At 56.0% G+C, this 18,758-nt stretch overlaps 1 protein-coding gene across 2 annotated transcripts in view; it reads left to right on the top strand.

Moving 5' to 3' along the window:
- Positions 1-14,913, top strand: part of EBF4 (EBF family member 4) — a gene marked incomplete at both ends in the record, with an annotated part of 52,881 nt that extends 37,968 nt beyond the window's left edge. For both annotated transcript variants that reach the window (XM_080716320.1, XM_080716321.1), the window contains 10 exons: positions 4,085-4,166; positions 5,051-5,168; positions 5,239-5,372; positions 5,463-5,589; positions 7,124-7,212; positions 7,324-7,389; positions 7,455-7,608; positions 7,674-7,862; positions 11,497-11,691; positions 14,843-14,913. In XM_080716320.1, the coding sequence (XP_080572446.1) occupies positions 4,085-4,166; positions 5,051-5,168; positions 5,239-5,372; positions 5,463-5,589; positions 7,124-7,212; positions 7,324-7,389; positions 7,455-7,608; positions 7,674-7,862; positions 11,497-11,691; positions 14,843-14,913 (1,225 nt within the window). The remainder of the gene's footprint in view (positions 1-4,084; positions 4,167-5,050; positions 5,169-5,238; positions 5,373-5,462; positions 5,590-7,123; positions 7,213-7,323; positions 7,390-7,454; positions 7,609-7,673; positions 7,863-11,496; positions 11,692-14,842) is intronic.
- Between the last annotated feature and the right edge of the window lie 3,845 nt (positions 14,914-18,758).

The raw sequence follows: 18,758 nt of genomic DNA, 5'->3' as shown, positions 1-18,758 counted from the left end.
AAAGTTCCACCCCCAGTTCAAAAAAAAAAAAAGAAAAAGAAAGTAAAATCGAACTCTTTGAAATCCAACATATATCATCTCAAATTGGGGCTAGCCACATTTCCAGGGCCCAGTGCCCGGGGCTCTAGAGCAGGGGCTCGAGCTCTGGGGACACTGGAGTCAGCAGGAGGACTCGGAAGAGGGATGTCTGGGCTCTAGCCAGGAGCTTGGATCCGGCAGGTCCAGGGTGGGTCTGGGGCTCTGCATTTCTGAAACATTTCTGGGTGCTGGTGCTGGTGGTGCTGGTGCTGGTGGTGCTGGTGGTGGTGGTGGTTTGGGTGCCATCCTTTGAAAGTCACCAAAATGACTTTGGAAGGCTGCATTTTCAGATTGCGGGTCACTTTCTTCACATACACACCGCTTCTGCTGCAGGGTGGGCAGCAGGTCGGTGGGCTCCCCGGAGGCGATTCTTTGCACTTGGCTGGCCCTCTGCCTGGGAACATCCTCTGGGCTAGCAGGTAGAAGTGGGTGTGCTCGCAGCAGCTCCCTGGACGGCCTGGCCTGTGCTCTGGCTCCGAGGGAAAGGAAAGGGACTGATCACGGCATCCAGGCCGGGGCTGGCTGCTCCTGCTCATCAGGTCCGCGGGCGATGCCCTGGGGCCGGGCCACAGATGCAGGTGCTGGCTGGCTCCTAGGGCTCTCAGGAAGGGGGCTCTGAAGCCTAGAGTGGCCAGAAAAGGTTGACCAGGCAGAGGGTGGGAATTAGTGTGGATCGAAGGGCAAGCAGAGCCTGTACTGGAAAAGGAGAATGCGGGAGGCCTGCTGAGCAGGGGCTTGGGAAGGGCCACGAAGGGGTCAGGACCCTACAGGACACAGAAGCAAAGGTGCCCAGGAGCAGGGCTGGAAGGCAAGCAGCCATCGGTTGCTCTACCTGCCACGGGTGTGGAAAGACCTCCGCAGAGCATACAGTGAGTCAGTGCGGTCCAGAGCCCACGTCCCAGCCCCATCCTGGGGACCTTCCTCTTGATTCTGTGGGTTGGATGCAGTGAGCAGGTGTGGATGTAGAGGAAGAGCCTGCCATCTTTGGGGGCACCCATGTGCATCATGTCATCAGTGGTACCCAGGGTTAGCATCAGTACCCTCAGGACAGGGACTGTTTCCCTCCTTCCAGCCCCTGGTAAAGACCCACGTATGTGGGGTACTGAAGTAATTAATTAATTAATTAATTAATTTTTGTGGTACTGGGGGTGGAACCCAGGGGCATTCTACCTCCAAGAGACAGCCTCAGCCCTATTTTTTTTTTTCAGTACTGGGAATGGAACCCAGGGGCATTCTACCTCCGAGCTACACCCCCAGCCCTATTTTTTATTCTTTATTTTGAAACAGGGTCTCACTGAGTTGCGAAGGGCCTTGTCTGAGGCTGTCCCTGGACTGCAATCCTCTGATCTCCACCTCCCAAATGCAGAGATTACAAGTGTGCTCCACCACGCCCGGCTTTATTCATTATTTTGAAAGGGTCTCACTAAGTTGCAGAGGGGCTCACTAAGTAGCTGAGGCTGGCCACGAACAGAACCGCTATGCTCCTGTCTCAGCCTGCCAAGCACTGGGAACACAAGTGAGCGCCACCACGCCCAGGCTTTAGACCCTTGTCTATACCCCTGCTTCCCACACGGTGGAGGCAAAATGTGGGAGCTGGCCAAGTGCGCAGAGGGCCGGGAGGCTGTGGCTCGTGCAGGGCCTGCTCTTATGTTTTACAAAGGCACCTTCATCGCCGCACACATGTGCCTTTTTCTAATTACTGTACGTGGGAAAGAAGAAAGTAATAAGCCAGGCGTGGTGGCGCACGCTTGTAATCCCAGCGCTTGGGAGGCTGACACAGGAGGATCACAGGTTTGAGAACAGCTTCAGCAAATAGTGAGACTCTCATCAACTTGGTAAGACTGTTTCTAGAATAAAAATAAAAGCTGGGCATGGTGGCGCATGTTATAATCCCAGCATTTGGGAGGATGAGACAGGAGGATCATGGTTCATGGCCAGCCTCAGCTACTTGGTGAGGTTCTTTGAAACTCAATGAGACCTTGTTTCAAAATAAAGACTAAAAAGTAGGGCTGAGGATGTCGCTCGGAGGTAGAATGCCCCTGGGTTCCATCCCCAGTGCCCCCCCACACACACAGTCACTGCACTCCTGTATGACCTGTAGGGTTCCATTCCCAGTGCCCCCACGCACAGTCACTGCACTCCTGTATGACCTATAGGGTTCCATCCCCAGTGCCCCCACACACACAGTCACTGCACTCCTGTATGACCTGTAGGTGTGTCCCATGTGTCTGTGAGGGGTGTGTGCTCTGTGTAATTTGGTTTTGCTACATATGTAGTAGACATGGGGTGTGGGGGGCACATGCTGCTGGGGTTCTGCAGCACTGGATGGCTGTACTGTATTTTGGGGAATCATACACAACATAAAAAAATGCATTAATGGGTATACTCCGTGTTTGTATGATTATTTTTTTTGTGGGTCTGGAGATGGAACCCAGGGGCATTCGACCTCCAAGCTACACCCCAGACCTCTTTTTTATTCTTTATTTTGAAACAGGGTCTCACTGAGTTGCAAAGAGCCTCACTAAGTAGCTGAGGCTGTCCGCAAACTGCGATCCTCCAGTCTCTGCCTCCCGAATGCTGGGATTGCAAGCGTGCGCCACCACGTCCAACCTTGTGTTCATATTCTTTTCTGCACGTGTATTTGTAGGAAGGGAATACACTGCAGATGGGTACAGACTCGTGTCCGTCTGCAGGGTGAGCCTAGGACATAGGTACTTGTTGCATGTGTTGCGTGGTGGCTGTCTTGTGAGTCGTGGAGGTGCTGTGTCTGTGCCGGACATGCTATTTATGATGAGTGTACAGGGTGCTGATGGTATACTCTGGGGGAGAGGTGTTCTGTATCAAGAATGTACTATAAAGCCAGGCATGTGGTGCACGCTTGTAATCCTTATACTTGGGAGGCCGAGACAGGAGGGTCACAGTTCACGGCTAGCTTCAGCTACTTAGTGAGGTCCTCTGCAGCTTGGTGAGACCCTATTTCAAAATAAAGAATAAAAATATGCCGGGCATGGTGGCTCACACTTGTAATCCCATTATTTGGAAGGCTGAGACCGGAGGATCGCGGTTTGTAGACAGCCTCAGCTACTTAGTGAGGCTCTCTGTAACTCAGTGAGCATGGTGGCTCACGCTTGTAATCCCCACGCTTGGGAGGCGGAGACAGGAGGATGCACAGGTTTGTAGCCAGCCGCGCTGGTTTAAGAGACCCTGTTTCAAAAATATAAAATAGGTCTGGGAGTGTAGCCCGGAGGTAGAAGGGCTTCCAGGAACCCCAGTACCACCAAAAAACAAAAAAACAAACAAACAAAAAAAAGAATAAAAAATAGGGCAGGGGTTGTAGCTCGGAGATTGAATTCCCCTGGGTTCCATCCCTAGACCCGTAAAGAGGAAGGAAGGAAGGAAGGAAGGAAGGAAGGAAGGAAGGAAGAAGAATTAAGGAAAGAAGGAAGGATAAAAATAGGGCTGGGGTGTAGCTCAGAGGTAGAACGCCCCTGGTTCCATCCTCAGTATTGTGAAAAAAAAAATAAAAAGAACATACTATATGTGTAAAGGGCACCTCTATGACAGGTATGCGTAGGCGTGGTAAATTTACACTGGGTGTCAGTACATGCTGCATGTGGAGTGTACAGTGTATGTGTGATGGGTATCCAATGTATTGGGTACAATGTATGGGTCATAGTCACATACACTGTAGTGTATATAATGGATACACTCTGATGAATATACTGTGTGTGTGTGTGTGTGTGTGTGTGTGTGTGTGTGTGTGTGGAGTAAATACATACTTTGTAGACAAGCAGGCACGGTGCGGCCCTCACGCTGTTGCTTATGGGGGATATTCTGTGCAGAGAGGTAGTTCCTGTGAGCCAGGCACCCTGTGTCTACCCAGCCCAGGATGGGAACCCGGGGTGTGCGTGGAGTCACTCTGCGCGGAGGGGCTGCAGCGGGGAGCAGCTCATCTTCATCTGTTTCCGGAGCCCCCAGACCCTTGAACCCAACCTCACTGTTTCAGGTTCTTCCTCAAATTTTTCCTCAAATGCAACCAGAACTGCCTGAAGAACGCGGGGAACCCCCGAGACATGCGCCGCTTCCAGGTGGGTCTGGGGAGAGGCACCCGCACGCACACCTTTCCTGCGAGGCAGGCAGGACAAGAAAGTGCCCGACCTGCCGACCTGACCCCCGGGGCAGATCTGCCCAGCCCGGCCGGCCTCGGGCTGCTGGGGGTGGGGCAGCTCCAGCTCAACTTGAGCAGGCAGCCAAGGGAGGCTTCATTAGAGTACCACTTAAGAAGATGCTAATTGTGACATTTTTACATGATTAACGACCCAGGTAATTTGCATAGTGTGAAGCAGAGAGCAGCTGCCCTTAGCACATCCCCAACCTGCGCGCCCCTCCCAGTGCACGGGTGGTGGGAGGATTCCCTCCCCAGGGCAGTGTGCGGGCTCCTGCTGATGGGCTCTCCAGCTGGTGTTGCCCCACCCGCCCCTAAGACACCTCTGCCTCACAGCCGGGTGGATACAGCCTGCTGGTCCTGGGGATGGAACCCAGGGGCATTCTACCTCTGAGCAACACCCCCAGCCCTATTTTTATTCTTTATTTTAATACAGGGTCTCACTGAGCTGCAAAGGGCCTAAGTAGCTGAGGCTGTCTGTGAACCTCGATTATCCTGTCTCAGCCTCTGGAATGCTGGGATTACTAGTGTGCTCCACCACACCTGGTTTAGAGCCAAAGTTTTTAACTAGGGCTTTGAGTTTTTTCCTGGCTCTGGGGGAGTCTGTTCATTGGAGGTGTCACTTGATCCAGCTAGCACAGTTTCCACCAACTCAGCCCCTGGGGAGCTGACATCCCCCACCGAATTGTAGCATGTAGCCATTGGCCCCAAGTTGCCAGCCCCCCCCCCAGTTTCCTACTGGGAGACTCCCCTGGGGAAACCCGCACTCCAGGTCCCCAGCAAAACTGGCCTTGGCTCTTCCCACAGGTGGTGGTGTCCACTACGGTGAGCGTGGATGGACACGTGCTGGCCGTGTCCGACAACATGTTTGTACACAACAACTCCAAGCATGGCCGCAGGGCGCGCCGCCTGGACCCCTCTGAAGGTCAGGCCCCACCAGCCCCAGGCCCCGCCCGCCACGCTCGGTCCCTGACTGGGTCCTCTCTGGCCCCCAGCTGCCACCCCCTGCATTAAAGCCATCAGCCCCGGCGAGGGCTGGACCACAGGCGGCGCCACCGTCATAGTCATCGGCGACAACTTCTTCGATGGGTTGCAGGTCGTGTTCGGAAACGTGCTGGTGTGGAGCGAGGTGGGCGTCCCGCAGCCTCCCTCCCTCCCTCACCTCCAGCTGGGCCCTGCCCTTGGCATGGACCTGCAGGCCTCCCTTCTCTCCTTGCAGCTCATCACACCCCACGCCATCCGGGTGCAGACGCCCCCGCGACACATCCCGGGGGTAGTGGAGGTGACGCTCTCCTACAAGTCCAAGCAGTTTTGCAAAGGAGCCCCCGGCCGCTTTGTCTACACAGGTAGGGAATCTCGGGGAGGGGAGGCCTAGGGTCTCAGGAGGCACCAGTCCCTTCCCACACAGCCACTGAGGCATAGAGGGGCTGGGAAGATCCATTGTGACCCTACTTACCTCTGGAGCTAAGGTCTAATCCTGCAAGACTGCAGAGAACAGTGGGGTGGGAGGAGTTACACGGACCAGGACTGGATGGTCAGCCAGGGGGCACGGGCTGAAAACTGGGCTGAACTGGGCCGAATGGGTGGTAGGCACAGAGAAGGAACTGCTGGTGCCCAGTGAGTGCCTTGAGATCAGGGGGAAACTCAAGGAAACTCGCTAAGCTCGAGTTGCAAATGGGGACGGTAGGCCTTGAGACTGGTGGGTGAGGCCAGGGCGCCCCGGGGTGGCGGAGTGGTGGGAGGGGAGCCGGTCAGGAGGCCGCTGTGTTGGCTTCCCTGTAGACAGTCCCTTTTCTAGGGTGCATGCAAACCTCTAGCCCTCAGACGCTGCGGAGAGTCCACTTAGGAGGAGATTGTTGGGCTTCTTTTTCTTTTTTATAATAAGCTGATAAGACCAAATACAAGCAGAAGATTCTCCTGGGAGTCCTGCCCCCGGGAATATAGAAGCTAATATGTGTATACAGTTTCTGTCTGTGTGTGTCTTCGGGGGGAGAGGTACTGGGGGCTGAACCCAGAGGTGTTTGTTATACTCACGAGCCATTCCCCCAGCCCTATTTTATTTTATTTTTTTTATCTTGTGGTGCTAGGGATGGAAGCCAGAGGTTTTTTTAATTTTTTTTATTTTTTTATTTTTTTGTGGTACTGGGGATGGAACCCAGAGGCTTTCTACCTCTGGGCTATACTCCCAGACCTATTTTATATTTTATTTGGAAACAGGGTCTCACTAAGTTATTGAGAGCCTCACTAAGCTGAGGAGGGCTTCAAACCTGTGCGATCCTCCTGTCTCAGCCTCCCAGGCGCGTGGATTACAAGCGTGCGCCACCACGGCTGAAGCCAGAGGTTTTGCCTCCAAGCTACACCCCCAGCCCTATTTTTTATTCTTTATTTTGAAACAGGGTCTTACTAAGTTGCAAAGGGGCCTGCTAAGTAGCTGAGGCTGACTTTGAACCCAGATCCTCCTGTCTCAGCTTCCCAAGTACTGAGATTACAAGCGTGTGCCACCACACCTGGCTTCTGTTTTATTTTTTAATTTTGAAACAGGGTCTTGCTAAATTGCTGAGGGCCTCGCAGAGTTGCTGAGGCTGGGCTGGACCTTGCAATCCTTTGGTTTCAGCCTCCCAAGTGCCGGGATTACAGGCGTGTGCCACCACACCACACCCAGCTTCCTGATTTATTTATTTATTTATGTAAGCATAAGTAGGATTAGTGCCTGTGTGTCGACACCAAGATCTTTATTTTGGCAAGTTAGTGAAGCTCTCAGCCTAGCACAGAGCCTGACTCAGCAGCTGCTGGCTAAAGGAATGGAAGGCTTCCCAAACCTTGCCGAGCCTGGGCCTGGGTTCTGGGAGGCGGCATCTCAAACCCCGTCCCTCTCCCCAGCCCTGAATGAGCCCACCATCGACTACGGATTCCAGAGGCTGCAGAAGGTCATTCCCAGGCACCCTGGAGACCCGGAGAGGTTGCCCAAGGTACTCCGAGGGGCGGAGCGGGGATGAGGGCCCGCGGGCGGCCGGGCGCGAGGAGGGCCTGGGGGCCCCCGCCGCCCCTCCGTCCGGCCCGCGTCTCCTCCCTGCCCGCAGGAGGTGCTGCTCAAGCGGGCGGCCGACCTGGCGGAGGCGCTGTACGGCGTGCCCAGCAGCAACCAGGTACGGCCGCCCCCGCCCCGCGCCCGCCCCGGCCCGGCCCCCGCGCACCGGCTCTCTCTCCGCAGGAGCTCCTGCTCAAGCGCGCGGCCGACGTGGCCGAGGCCCTGTACAGCGCGCCCCTGGCGCCCAGCCACCCGCACCCCGCCGTCGTGGGCATCAACGCCTTCAGCAGCCCGCTGGCCATGGCCGTCGGGGACGCCACGCCGGGGCCCGAGCCGGGTGGGTGCCGCCGCCTCCCCAGCCCCGGCCGCGCGGCCCGCGCTGACCCGCGCCCTCTCCCGCAGGCTACGCCCGCAGCTGCAGCAGCGCGTCCCCGCGCGGGTTCGCGCCCAGCCCCGGCGCGCAGCAGGGCGGCTACGGAGGGGGCCTGGGCGCCGGCCTGGGCGGCTTCGGAGCGCCCGGCGTGGCCGGCCTCGGCGTGCCCGGCTCCCCGAGCTTCCTCAACGGCTCCACCGCCACCTCGCCCTTCGCCAGTGAGTGTCCCCGCCGCGCAGGGCGGACCCCGCCGCCAGCAGCCCGCCCCGGGGGGCCGCGGCCGGGCCTCGCACCTGCGCCCCGCTCTGCAGAGCGGTCACGCAGCCGCCAGCCCCCCGGGCTCCCTGAAGCCGGCTTTATTGATATTTATTTTCCTTTCGGGCCTGGGGATGGAACCCAGGGGCATCGACCTCCGAACTACACCCCCTGCCCTATTTTTATTCTTTATTTTGAGGCAGGGTCTCACTGGGTTGCGGAGGGCCCCACTAAGTAGCTGAGGCTGTCCGCGAGCCGCGATCGTCCTGTCTCAGCCTCCCGAGTGCTGGTTTTACAAGCGTGGCCACCACGCCCGGCCACGAAGCCGGCTTTAATTGGGGGCACCTGGGCTGAAATGCGGCGATGGTCACCTTTGCGTCTTAGGCGGGGACTTTGGGAGGAGGCTGGCGCCCCCTGCCGGAAGCCTAGGGAAACTCGGCTCAGCACAAGTGAGCTTCCGTGGGCCCAGGGCCCGAGGCCGTGGGCGGATGTGGCTGCCTGCGATAGGAACGCGCAGAGCCAGTGACTTCTGTGTGGTCAGGGCTGGATTCGGCATTTGAGGGTCCATGTCAGGAGCTGGCCGACATTCAGCAAGTTACAGTCGTTTTTCCCCCCACTGGAACTGGAAATTGAATCTAGGAGCATTCTACGGCTGATCTATGCTCCCAGGCCGGTTTTTATTCTTATTTTGAAACAGGGTCTCACTACTTGCTGAGGCTGTCCTCAAACCTGTGATCCTCCTGCCTCAGAGGTAGAATAACCCTGGGTTCAATCCCCAGTACTGCAAAATAAATAAATAAAAGGTTGTCAGAAAGGTGGTAGCTGGGCATGCTGGCACATTCCCTAAAATCCCAGTACTCCGGAGGCTGAGACAGGATCTCAGGTTTGAAGCTAGCGTTGGCAATTTAGTGAAGCTCTCAGCAACTTAGACCACATCGGAATGAAAAATAAAATAGGCTGAGGGATGCGGTTCAGAGTAGAACACCCCTGGGTTCCATCCCCAGTACCAACCTACACACACACACACACACACACACACACACACACACACACACACAGAGAAAAAATTTGTCCCTCAAGTCCTGGAAGATTGTTAGGCCCAAGGAATGATGAGGGTCTGGTCCTGCCTCACCCCCCCCCACACCCCATTTGCCATTGCTGAGAAACGCCCTTGCTCACCTCGCCAGGGCCTCATCCTGGGCACTGTTTGTTCTGACTGGGGTTTAAGCTGGCCCTCTGCTGGCCTGGTTCATCTTGCGGCACCCATGGCACTACCCGCTGGAGCCACACAGCCCGCGGCCCTCGGGCCCCTCCGCAGGCCCTGGCCCTGTGCTCAGCCCAGGTTCCACTGTTCCACTCCCTGTAGCGCAGGGACATCCTGTCTGTGCAGGCCCCTTGGATTTGACTTCTTCCCCCAGGCCCCTCACTCCCCACACACAGTACAGTCAGCATGGACACATGCACAGCCTCAGTGTACTAACACCAGCCGCTAGGTCTCCCCATTCAGAAGGAGGGTCAAGACCTGCAGAGCTGCCTACGCCCTGCATCCAGCATCAGCCTGGGACACGCTGGGCTCGCCCCAGGGTCAGCACCATCTCACGGGATTGCGCTCACCACCACTCTCGGCTCCCAGGATGCCCTGTGGCACACCTGGATGGGATGTCATTCTCATTGCGTTTCCCAGGATATTTCTGGAATAGCATCAGAACTGTCCAGCCAGAGGGTCTGGGGCTGTTTGCTCAGGTCTCCCCCTGTGCATCTGCATCAGCCTCCAGCACCTGGAATGACCCAGGACCACCGGACTACAAGTGTGGCTGTGGGCAGCCTGGGCCCTGAGAACTGGAGCAGTGTCTAGCACTGGCCTCAAGCCTTCGTGGGCTCCAGCCGCTGGAGGACAGCATTGTCTTAAAGGAGCCTGACGACAGCTGGAAGAAGACAGCTGCTAGAGGCACTGGACGGGTCAGAGCGGGGTGCACTGGTGCCAGTGGCACCTCTCAGGCTACAGGCTTCTTCCAGGAAGCACCACCCGCTGCCTACTGCTTGAACAGTCCTCAAAGCACAGGGTATTTGTCTTTGTAAGACAGAGGCAAGGCTGGGCATGGTGGCACACACTTGTCATCCCAGCACTGGGGAGGCTGAGACAGGAGGATCACAGGTTCATGGCCAGCCTCAGCTACTTAGTGAGGCTCTCAGCAACTTAGACCCTGTTTCAAAGTGAAAAAAAAAAAAAAAAAAAAGGCCGGGAGCCGGGCGTGGTGACGCACACTTGTAATACCTCCATTTGGGAGGCTGAGACATGAGGATCATGGTTCACAGACAGCCTCAGCTATTTAGTGAGGCCCTTTACAACTCAGTGAGACCCTGATTCAAAATAAAGAATTTAAAAAATAGGGCTGAGAGTATAGCTTAGATGTAGAATACCCCTGGGATTCATCCCCAGATCTGCTAAGTAAAATAAATAAATAAATAAGATAAAAGTAAAGAATAAAAAATAGAGCTGGGAGTATAGTTCAGAAGTGGACCATCCCTGGGTTCCATTCCCAGTACTGAAGGGAAAAAAAGAGATTCAGGGAATGGGTTCAGGAGGCTGCAGAGGTAAGACCCAGAGCCAGCCTTGGCAGGAGCTCCCAGGAGGAGACAAACCCTGCCTGCCCAACGCCCCCTTGCTGTTCCCGGAGAGCTCACCGTGCGCAGCCCTGGGCGGCTCTGGAATTGGAGAACGAGGAGCTTTGAGGATGTAGATCCCTCACTTTTCTTTAAAACTGACCACCTGGCTGGGCGTGGTGGCGCACGCTTGTAATCCCCGCACTTGGGAGGCAGAGACAGGAGGATCGCGCAGGTTCGAAGCCAGCCGCGCGCGCTGGCTTAGGAGACCCTGTTTCCAAATAAAAATGTAAAAATAGGTCTGGGAGTATAGCCCGGAGGTAGAAGTGCTTCCAGGAACCCTAGTACCAAAACAAAAAAACAAACAAAACAACAACAACAAAAAAAAAAACACCGGCCTGGAAAAGAAAGATCCAGGAGGCGTCCAGGGTCCCAACTGGAGATTAAGCTGGAAGGGCGCAGTCTCCAAGCACGTGCAGCTGCGCGCAGACAGCGCGGGGAGCACCACGAAGGAGGTCCCACGTGGAGGAGTTCCTTAGGGTGCTTTTGAGAGCTGTGACCTGGCCAGCAAGGCCTTCTGACGGGAGCCTGTGTGTACCCCCGTGGGTCCCAGCTCTTCTGCGGCCCGTGGATGTTGGCTGTAGCCAGGGCGCATGAGTGTTGCTTAGCAGATGGGGTCCATGGTTCTCAGCAGGAGCCCTAACCTGTTCACCTCATATTTGGGGAGCCCACCACTGTCTGGTTCTGCCGGGTGGTCTGATTCTGTCTTCATTTATGCTTGGTCTGGCCCCAGGAAAAGTCTCCAGGACCCTCCCTCAGAAGGTGGCCCTGGCGGCAGCCCGGAGCCTCCAGGCCCATGGAGACCCTGCACTGGGTTCCCAGGGCGGTGTGGGCCTGGTGCTGGTCAGCAGCTGCTCACGCTGGCGCTGTCTCCCTGTTGTGTCTCCCACTGCCTTCCCTGCTGCGCCCGCCCGGCCCTGCCCCGCCCCGGAGTCATGCCCTCTAGCCCCCCGCTGGCCGCTGCCTCCGTGTCCCTGCCGGCCGCCGCCCCCACCACCAGCGTCTTCTCCTTCTCACCTGTCAACATGATCTCTGCCGTCAAACAGAGGAGCGCCTTCGCCCCCGTGCTACGCCCCCCCAGCTCCCCGCCCCAGGCCTGCCCCAGAACCCATGGAGAGGGGCTTGCAGGTGAGTGGCCCCACAGCCTGTGGGCGGCCCGGCAGGAGGGAGGGCCTCCAGGGCTGTTCAGGCCACATCTGCCCTCTGGAGGGTGCCCAGCAGGGGGCTGTACACCTGGACCTCACTTCCCTGAGCCTGGCGGCTGGGAGGGCTCACCATTCTGGACATTTGCAATCGGCTATTTGGCCTATGGGAAGAAAACTAAAATCCCAACTGGGAGGATCCCTGAACCCCCACCCTCAGAGCCCACCCTCAGAGCATCCACTTGAGCCCAGAACAGAAACCCAACTCTCAGAGCTGGAGGCAGCCACAGGGCTGTGTCCACCAGAGGGCAGCACACGCCGCCATCACACCAGGAATAAGGGGTCTAACCGGGTTTCCCAGCACCTGGGAGGCTGAGACAGGAGGATCACACGGGTTTGAAGCCAGCCTCCTCTACTTAGCGAGGCTTTCAGCAACTTGGTGATACCCTGTTTTCAAATAAAATAGGTCTGGGAGTGTACCCCGGAGGTAGAAAGCCCCTGGGTTCCATCCTCAACACCACCAAAAAAAAAAAAAAAAAAAAAAAGAATTAAAGGGGTCTGAGCTTAGGTAAGGGCTAGCCCAGCTTCTCATTTTATGGATGGGGCATTGAGATCACGCCACCCCGCTGCTGCCCATGAGTGAAATGGTGGTTCTGTCCACCACACACAGCAGGGCTCTTAGGCAGCAGACTTTTCCCTGCAAGTGGCCAGAAACTCACTAGCTGATGAGGGAGAGACTGGCTGTGAAAAAGGGGCAGGCAGGTCCTAGCTGACAGGGATGGGGTGGGTTGGCCCAGGTGTCTTCCCCGAGAGGCAAGAGGTATGTGGTGTTTCCTGGCAGGCTGTGGGGTTATCTCTAGGGGATCTCCTGGGACTCATCCAGGCAGAGCTTAGCACCTTGCTCAACACCTGGCACACAGCAGACATTTGATAACGAGTATTTGAGTTACTGAATGAATAAATGGCTCAGAAAGGCGCCCTTCCAGTGCAGGCGGAGGCAGAGGGGCTGCAGGGCAGCTTTCTGGGCATTGGGCGGAAATAGACCCCAGTCAGGGTAGAGCATACCAGGCTGCACCCCAGATGGCAGTGGGCATTCACTCAGAGTCAATGTTCAAATTAAGTAAACGGGCGTGTTACCCAAGAGTTTATTCAGCCTTTAACGTGCTCGGCTACACCGTGAGTCTTCTGGGAACAGAAGATACAGATTTATTTGAACGCAAAATGTATTCTCCAAAGAGCATATTGGCACTGGTCCTGGGGATGCCCTGAGGCTGAGGAAAAGGCACCCTGGTCAGGGCTGCTCAGGCCGGGATCTAATCAAGAGAGCAAGGCCAAGGGCCTTCCCTCCAGATCCCAGGCCTAGGCAGGAGCCTGGCAGGGAAGGAACATCGGATGACGCTCTGTGGAGCAAGACGGAACCTGGGAGGACAGTGAAAGCTGACCAAGCGCGCAGCAGCAGAGCATCCCTTTGGTCACAAGGATCTCTGTGGTTGGGGAGAGGGAGGGAACAGCAATCCAGTGTGGTCCAGGAACTTTTCAGCTGCGCTTCCGCCCGCCTGGCATGGGTAGGATGGGACCCCTCCCACCAGGATGCCCCACGATGAAGATGTGAGGATGGGAGGAGGGTGTTAGAGCCCACACTCAAAGTGTTAAAGCAGAGGCCAGGCGTGGGGGCGCACGCTTGTAATCCCAGCATTGGGGAGGCTGAGGCTGGAGGATCGCGGTTCACAGACAGCCTCAACTACTCAGTGAGACCCTGTTTCAAAATAAAGAAAAAATAGGGCTGGGGATGTAGCTCAGAGGTTGAATGCCCCTGGGTTCCATCCCCAGACCTGCAAAAACAAAATGTTAAGCATAGCGGGGCTTGGTGGTGCCCGCTGCACTGTACAGCAACCCAGCACTTGGAGGCGGAGGTGAGATCAGATTCAAGGACAGACTCGGCAAGTACTGAGACTCTCAGCAACCCAGCAAGACCCTGCTGCACAATAAAAAGGGCGTGTGGCTCAAAGGTAGAATGCCTCTCTAGGACTGAACCCTCAGAAACACAACTAGGTGCTTGTGATTCCAGTACTTGGGAGGCTGAGACAGGAGGACCACAGGTTCAAGGGCAGCCTCGGTACGTAGTGAGACCCTCTCAGCCTAGGAATAGAGCTGGAGGTGTAGCTCAGAGATAGCGCTCGCCTGGCCTCGGGCCTCAGTACACATGCACGCTGTTAAAGCAGAACTACAAGTATCCGTTTATATTATTTAACTCATAACTGAAGGCGCTGGCAGGATGCCCAGTGGCCTACAGGTGAATGTGGAAGACTGAAGTCAACGAGAGAAAAAAGGCTCAAGTCAGAACTCCAGGCGTAAGCAGGCTCTGCAGGACAGTGACTAACCTGCCCCAGTTAGCCATCTGCTATTGACCAGTGTCCTCCAGGGGGGCACCAGCCTAACAAAGCCCGAGTCCTAACCACAGTGCATAACCAGTCAAAAGAAAGTTCTGTGCCCAGAGGAAGATGGCTTTCAAGGTACCGACTAGGAAATGCTCCAGGGGATCCTATCCTCCTCCTCCTCCTCCTCCTCCTCCTCCTCCTCCTCCTCCTCCTCCTCTCCTCTCCTCTCCTCTCCTCTCCTCTCCTCTTCTTCTCTTCTCTTCTCTCTCTCTCAAATAACTTGGTCTTAACCAAAGTGCATCTGGAGCTTGAAGGATGAGGGACGGGGAGGGCAGAGGTCTCAACTTGTGCCAGCACAGGGGAGCACCCAAGTGGGAGCAGAACTAGGCAGGGCAGGAAGTGGCTGGGGTTTTGCACATGCACATGCGTGTACACACACACACACACACACACACACACACACACACGGGGTGGGGACAGACCCGCTGCTGCTGCTGCTGCCACATGTCTGCATCCATGTCGCTGGGCGCTCTCTTCCCTGGCTGGCCTGGGCTGCCTGCTGCTTCACCTTGACACAGGCCCTCCGAAGGAGGTGCATGGGCCTGTGAAGAGTCTGGAGGAAGCCCCTGGAGCGAGGGCGTGGGCTGCACCTCACCAGGCTAGGGCTGTGTGCCCGCCTGCACTCTCCAGCCCGGAGAGGCTCGGGCAGCTCAGGGCACTGGCTGCGCTGGCTCATGGCTTTCTCCTTGGTGACCCCAGACCAGCCTTTTGAGGACTCTGACAAGTTCCACTCTCCAGCCAGGGGGCTCCAGGGCCTGGCCTACTCCTAGTCACGGTAGGTCTCCAGCTGGGCCCTGCTTCCTCCCCGGCCCTGGGATGGGCTCTCTCCAACCAGCCTTAGCAGGGGTGGAGAGCTGGGGTTCAGGTCTCCCTCCCCCCTGGCCCGTCTCCACGGCGGTCAGAGGCACATACCCAAACTGACCGGCGGGGAGAAGCGGCTTCTATCCCCTGTGGCCAGCCTTCCTCCAGGAGCCTCTCCCGCTTTCCCCACCAGGTCGCCCCCACTGAGCCTCGACTGGAGGTGCCTCTGGGACTGACGCCCATCCCTGATGGTGGCACAAAGGACGCAGGGCCCGGGCTGTGGCCAGACCTCCGCCCCACAGGCTTCTCCCCTCTCCCTTTCGTGGGGCTGGTCAGAAACCCCAGCGCTGTACTGATGCTCGCAGCCTGAGAGCGCCCCGGGGAGGTGCCGGGGTGCCGGGGCTCACCTGCTGGGCCAGCTCCCCTGGGAGAGATGGATTCTGTGCAGACCAGGGAAGTCAGCACAGGATGGGGACCATGGGGAGGAGGACAGCTCAGGGAGAGGTGACCTGGAAAGGTCCTGTTTGCAGCTCAACTGGCCCAGCATCCCAACTTCTCTCCAATGAGAGGGATAGTGCCCGGCAGCCTCAGGAGGCCTGCCCGGGCTCCCATGGAGCTCCTGACCGCCGCTGGACCCTGGGGCTGTCTCACTTCCCTTGAGACCAGCAGACCCATGTTCGCCACATCCTGGCTCCCAGCGGGGACTTTGGGCAGAGAGGATGCAGAAGAGGGGTGCCAGGCCCCCTGAACTTGCAGTCCCCCAAGTGGCTGCCTCATGAACTCTGGCCCCGCTTAACAGTGACTCTGGTTGGTTCCTTGGGATGGCCTGGCTGCCCCCCAGGTGGCCTCACACCCCAGGGTCTGAGAAAACCAGACAATAAACCAGATGCAGATGGCCCTGTGGCCTGCTCCTTTGGTGTGGGTCTGCTCTCCTTGGCTCTGCAGCGCTCATGGGGCCCCTCCACACAGTGCCCCCGGGCAGCCTTCTTGTACCTTGGCCTTTTAAGCATTCCCAGAGCCGGGCATGGTGGTGCACACTTGTAATCACAGTACTTGGGAGGCTGGGACAGGAGGATCACAGGTTCACAGCCAGCCTCAGCTACTTAGGTCCTTCGCAATCTAGCAAGACCCTATTTCCAAATAAAAAGTAAAATAGGTCCAAGGGTGTATCTTGGAGGTAGAAGGCTCCTAGGTTCAGTCCCTAGTATCACAAAATAAGTAAACAGCTGGTCATAGTGGTGCACACTTTTAATTGTAGCATTCGGGAGGCTGAGAGGAGGATTGGGGTTCATAGCCAGTCTCAGCTACTTAGCGAGACCCTGTTTCCAATGTAAAAGAATAGGTCGGGCGTGGTGGTTCGTGCTTATAAGCCCAGCATTCAGGAGGCTGAGACTCGAGGATCACGGTTCATGGACAGCCTCAGCTACTTAGTGAGGCCCTTTGCAACTCAGTGAGACTCTGTTTAAAAAAAAAAAAAAAAACTAGCTGGGCGTGGTGGCGAACACTAGTAATCCCAGCATTTGGAAGGCTGAGATGGGAGGATCGTGGTTCACAACCAGCCTCAGCTACTTAGGTCCTCTGCAACTTAGCTAGACCCTGTTTCAAAATAAAGAATTAAAAAATGGGGCTAGAAGTAGGGCTTGGAGGTAGATTGCCTCTGGGATCCATCCTCAGTACTACAAAAAAATAAATTTAAAAAATAAAAATAGAGCTGGGCATGGTGGCACACGCTTGTAATCCCAGCATTCGGGAAGCTGAGACCAGAGGATCGCTGTTCACGGACAGCCTCAGCTACTTAGTGAGGCCCTCTGCAACTCAGTGAGACCCTGTAGCCAGGCGTGGTGGTGCACGCTCATAATCCCAGCATTTGGGAGGCTGAGACTGGAGGATCAGGGTTCACGGACAGCCTCAGCTACCACTTAGTGAGGCCTCTGCAACTCAGTGAGACCCTGTTTCAAAATAAAGAATAAAAAATAGGACTGGGGGTGTTGCTTGAAAGTAGAATTCCCCTGGGTTCCACCCCCAGTACCACACACACATACACACACACACAAATACAGCTAGGGGTATAGCTTGGTGGGAAGGGAAAATGCAAAAATACAAGAATAAACACAAGTTAATCTCTCCCTAAGGCCTTCTTCCTCGGTATAACCCGTCTTTAATCACTGTTCCACCCATTTTGATTCCAACCTAGCCAGACTCCTTAGTTCTGAGTTCCCTCTATTGGAGATCCAGACAAGTCCTCATGGGTGGTCTGTCCATTTTGTGAAGGTAAGGCCCCCCCTGCCTCACCCTTGGCAGGGGAGCACAGAGTTTCAGCCCCAGGGAGGTGGGGGCTCTGGATTTGGAGCTATGGGGACTGCTAAGGGTAGGTAGAGGGTTCAGAATCCAGACTCCCACTGGACATAGAACAGGAGACATTGTGACTCCAGATATACAGGGCAGGGCCAGCAAGGTGGCGCAGGCTTGTAATCCCAGCACTCAGGAGGTGGAGACTGGAGGATCACAGTTCACAGACAGCTTCGGCTACTTAGGCCACACAAAAAATAATAATAATAAAGCCAGGCGTGGTGGCGCACGCTTGTAATCCCTGCGCTTGGGAGGCTGAGACAGGAGGATCGCACGGGTTCAAAGCCAGCCTCAGCTACTTAGTGAGGCTTTCAGCAACTCAGTGAGACCCTGTTTCCAAATAAAATATAAAAAAGGTCTGGGAGTACAGCCCGGAGGTAGAAAGCCTCTGGGTTCCACCCCCAGTACCACCAAAAAATAATAATAATAATAATTAAAAAATAATAATAGTGAAGTAAAATAAAATACCACAAAAATGTACTGCAAAAAATAATAAAGTTAGGGGTGTCACTCAGATGTAGAATGCCCCTGGATTCCATCCCCAGTACCAAAAAAATAAAAATAAAAAAGCCGGGCGTGGTGGCGCACGCTTGTAATCCCCATGCTTGGGAGGCAGAGACCTCGATCGCACTGGTTCAAAGCCAGCCGCGCTGGCTTAAGAGACCCTGTTTCCAAATAAAACTATAAAAAAAATAAGTCTGGGAGTGTAGCCCGGAAGTAGAAGGACTTCCAGGAACCCCAGTACCAGCAAAATAAATAAATAAATAAATAAATAAATAAATAAATAAATGCAGAGCAGTAACAGAAACAAGACAATTTTTGCACGTTCCCTTTGGACTGTTTTACTCCTTGAGAGAGAAGGAGCCACGTGTTTAAAATGGAAAGGAAATGCCCTTAACAGCAGGCCTGTTGCTCCTTGAGGCCCGGCATCCTGGCATAGTGGTTCTGCACATTCTTTCCTGGCCTCGGGCTTCCTGGGGCCCCGGTACCCCCCACGAGGACGGTTCGCGAAGGTGTGCCCAGGGCCAGGGAAGGACATGGAGCCCTCTGCCCTGGCGCCTCTCCTGGGTTTCCACCACATGCAGCCTGTACCCGCTATAACCAAGGCACCTTCTGGCCAACGGGCGCGCCCAGCCCCTCTCGGCCTGGCACCGGCTTCAGCCCAGCCGCCTCTGTCCTCTGTGGTGAGAGCTCGTTTTTCTGGGCTGCGCCCCAGACCCTTCTTGGAGCTGAGCCTGGAGGTCCCCCTTGCCAAGACAAATCGTGGCTGCCCAGCAGGCCCCGGGCTGGCAGGCCTGTCAACAGTGCCCTTGCTGCTTCCCCAGCACAAGCCCCGCAGCCCCCAGGCTGCGCCAGGCCTCCGCCATACCCAGCGCCTGCCAAGCAGCTCTCCGCCCTGTTGGTCGTTGCTTCCCATCCTGTGGTCTTGTCTAAAATCAAACACTCATCGTCAAGCCTCAAGGTT

Source organism: Muscardinus avellanarius (genome assembly GCF_963383645.1).
Source record: "Muscardinus avellanarius genome assembly, chromosome: 19".
NCBI lineage: Eukaryota > Metazoa > Chordata > Mammalia > Rodentia > Gliridae > Muscardinus > Muscardinus avellanarius.
Note: the sequence above shows the minus strand (reverse complement) of the source record. Positions and strands in the feature narration are given on the sequence as shown.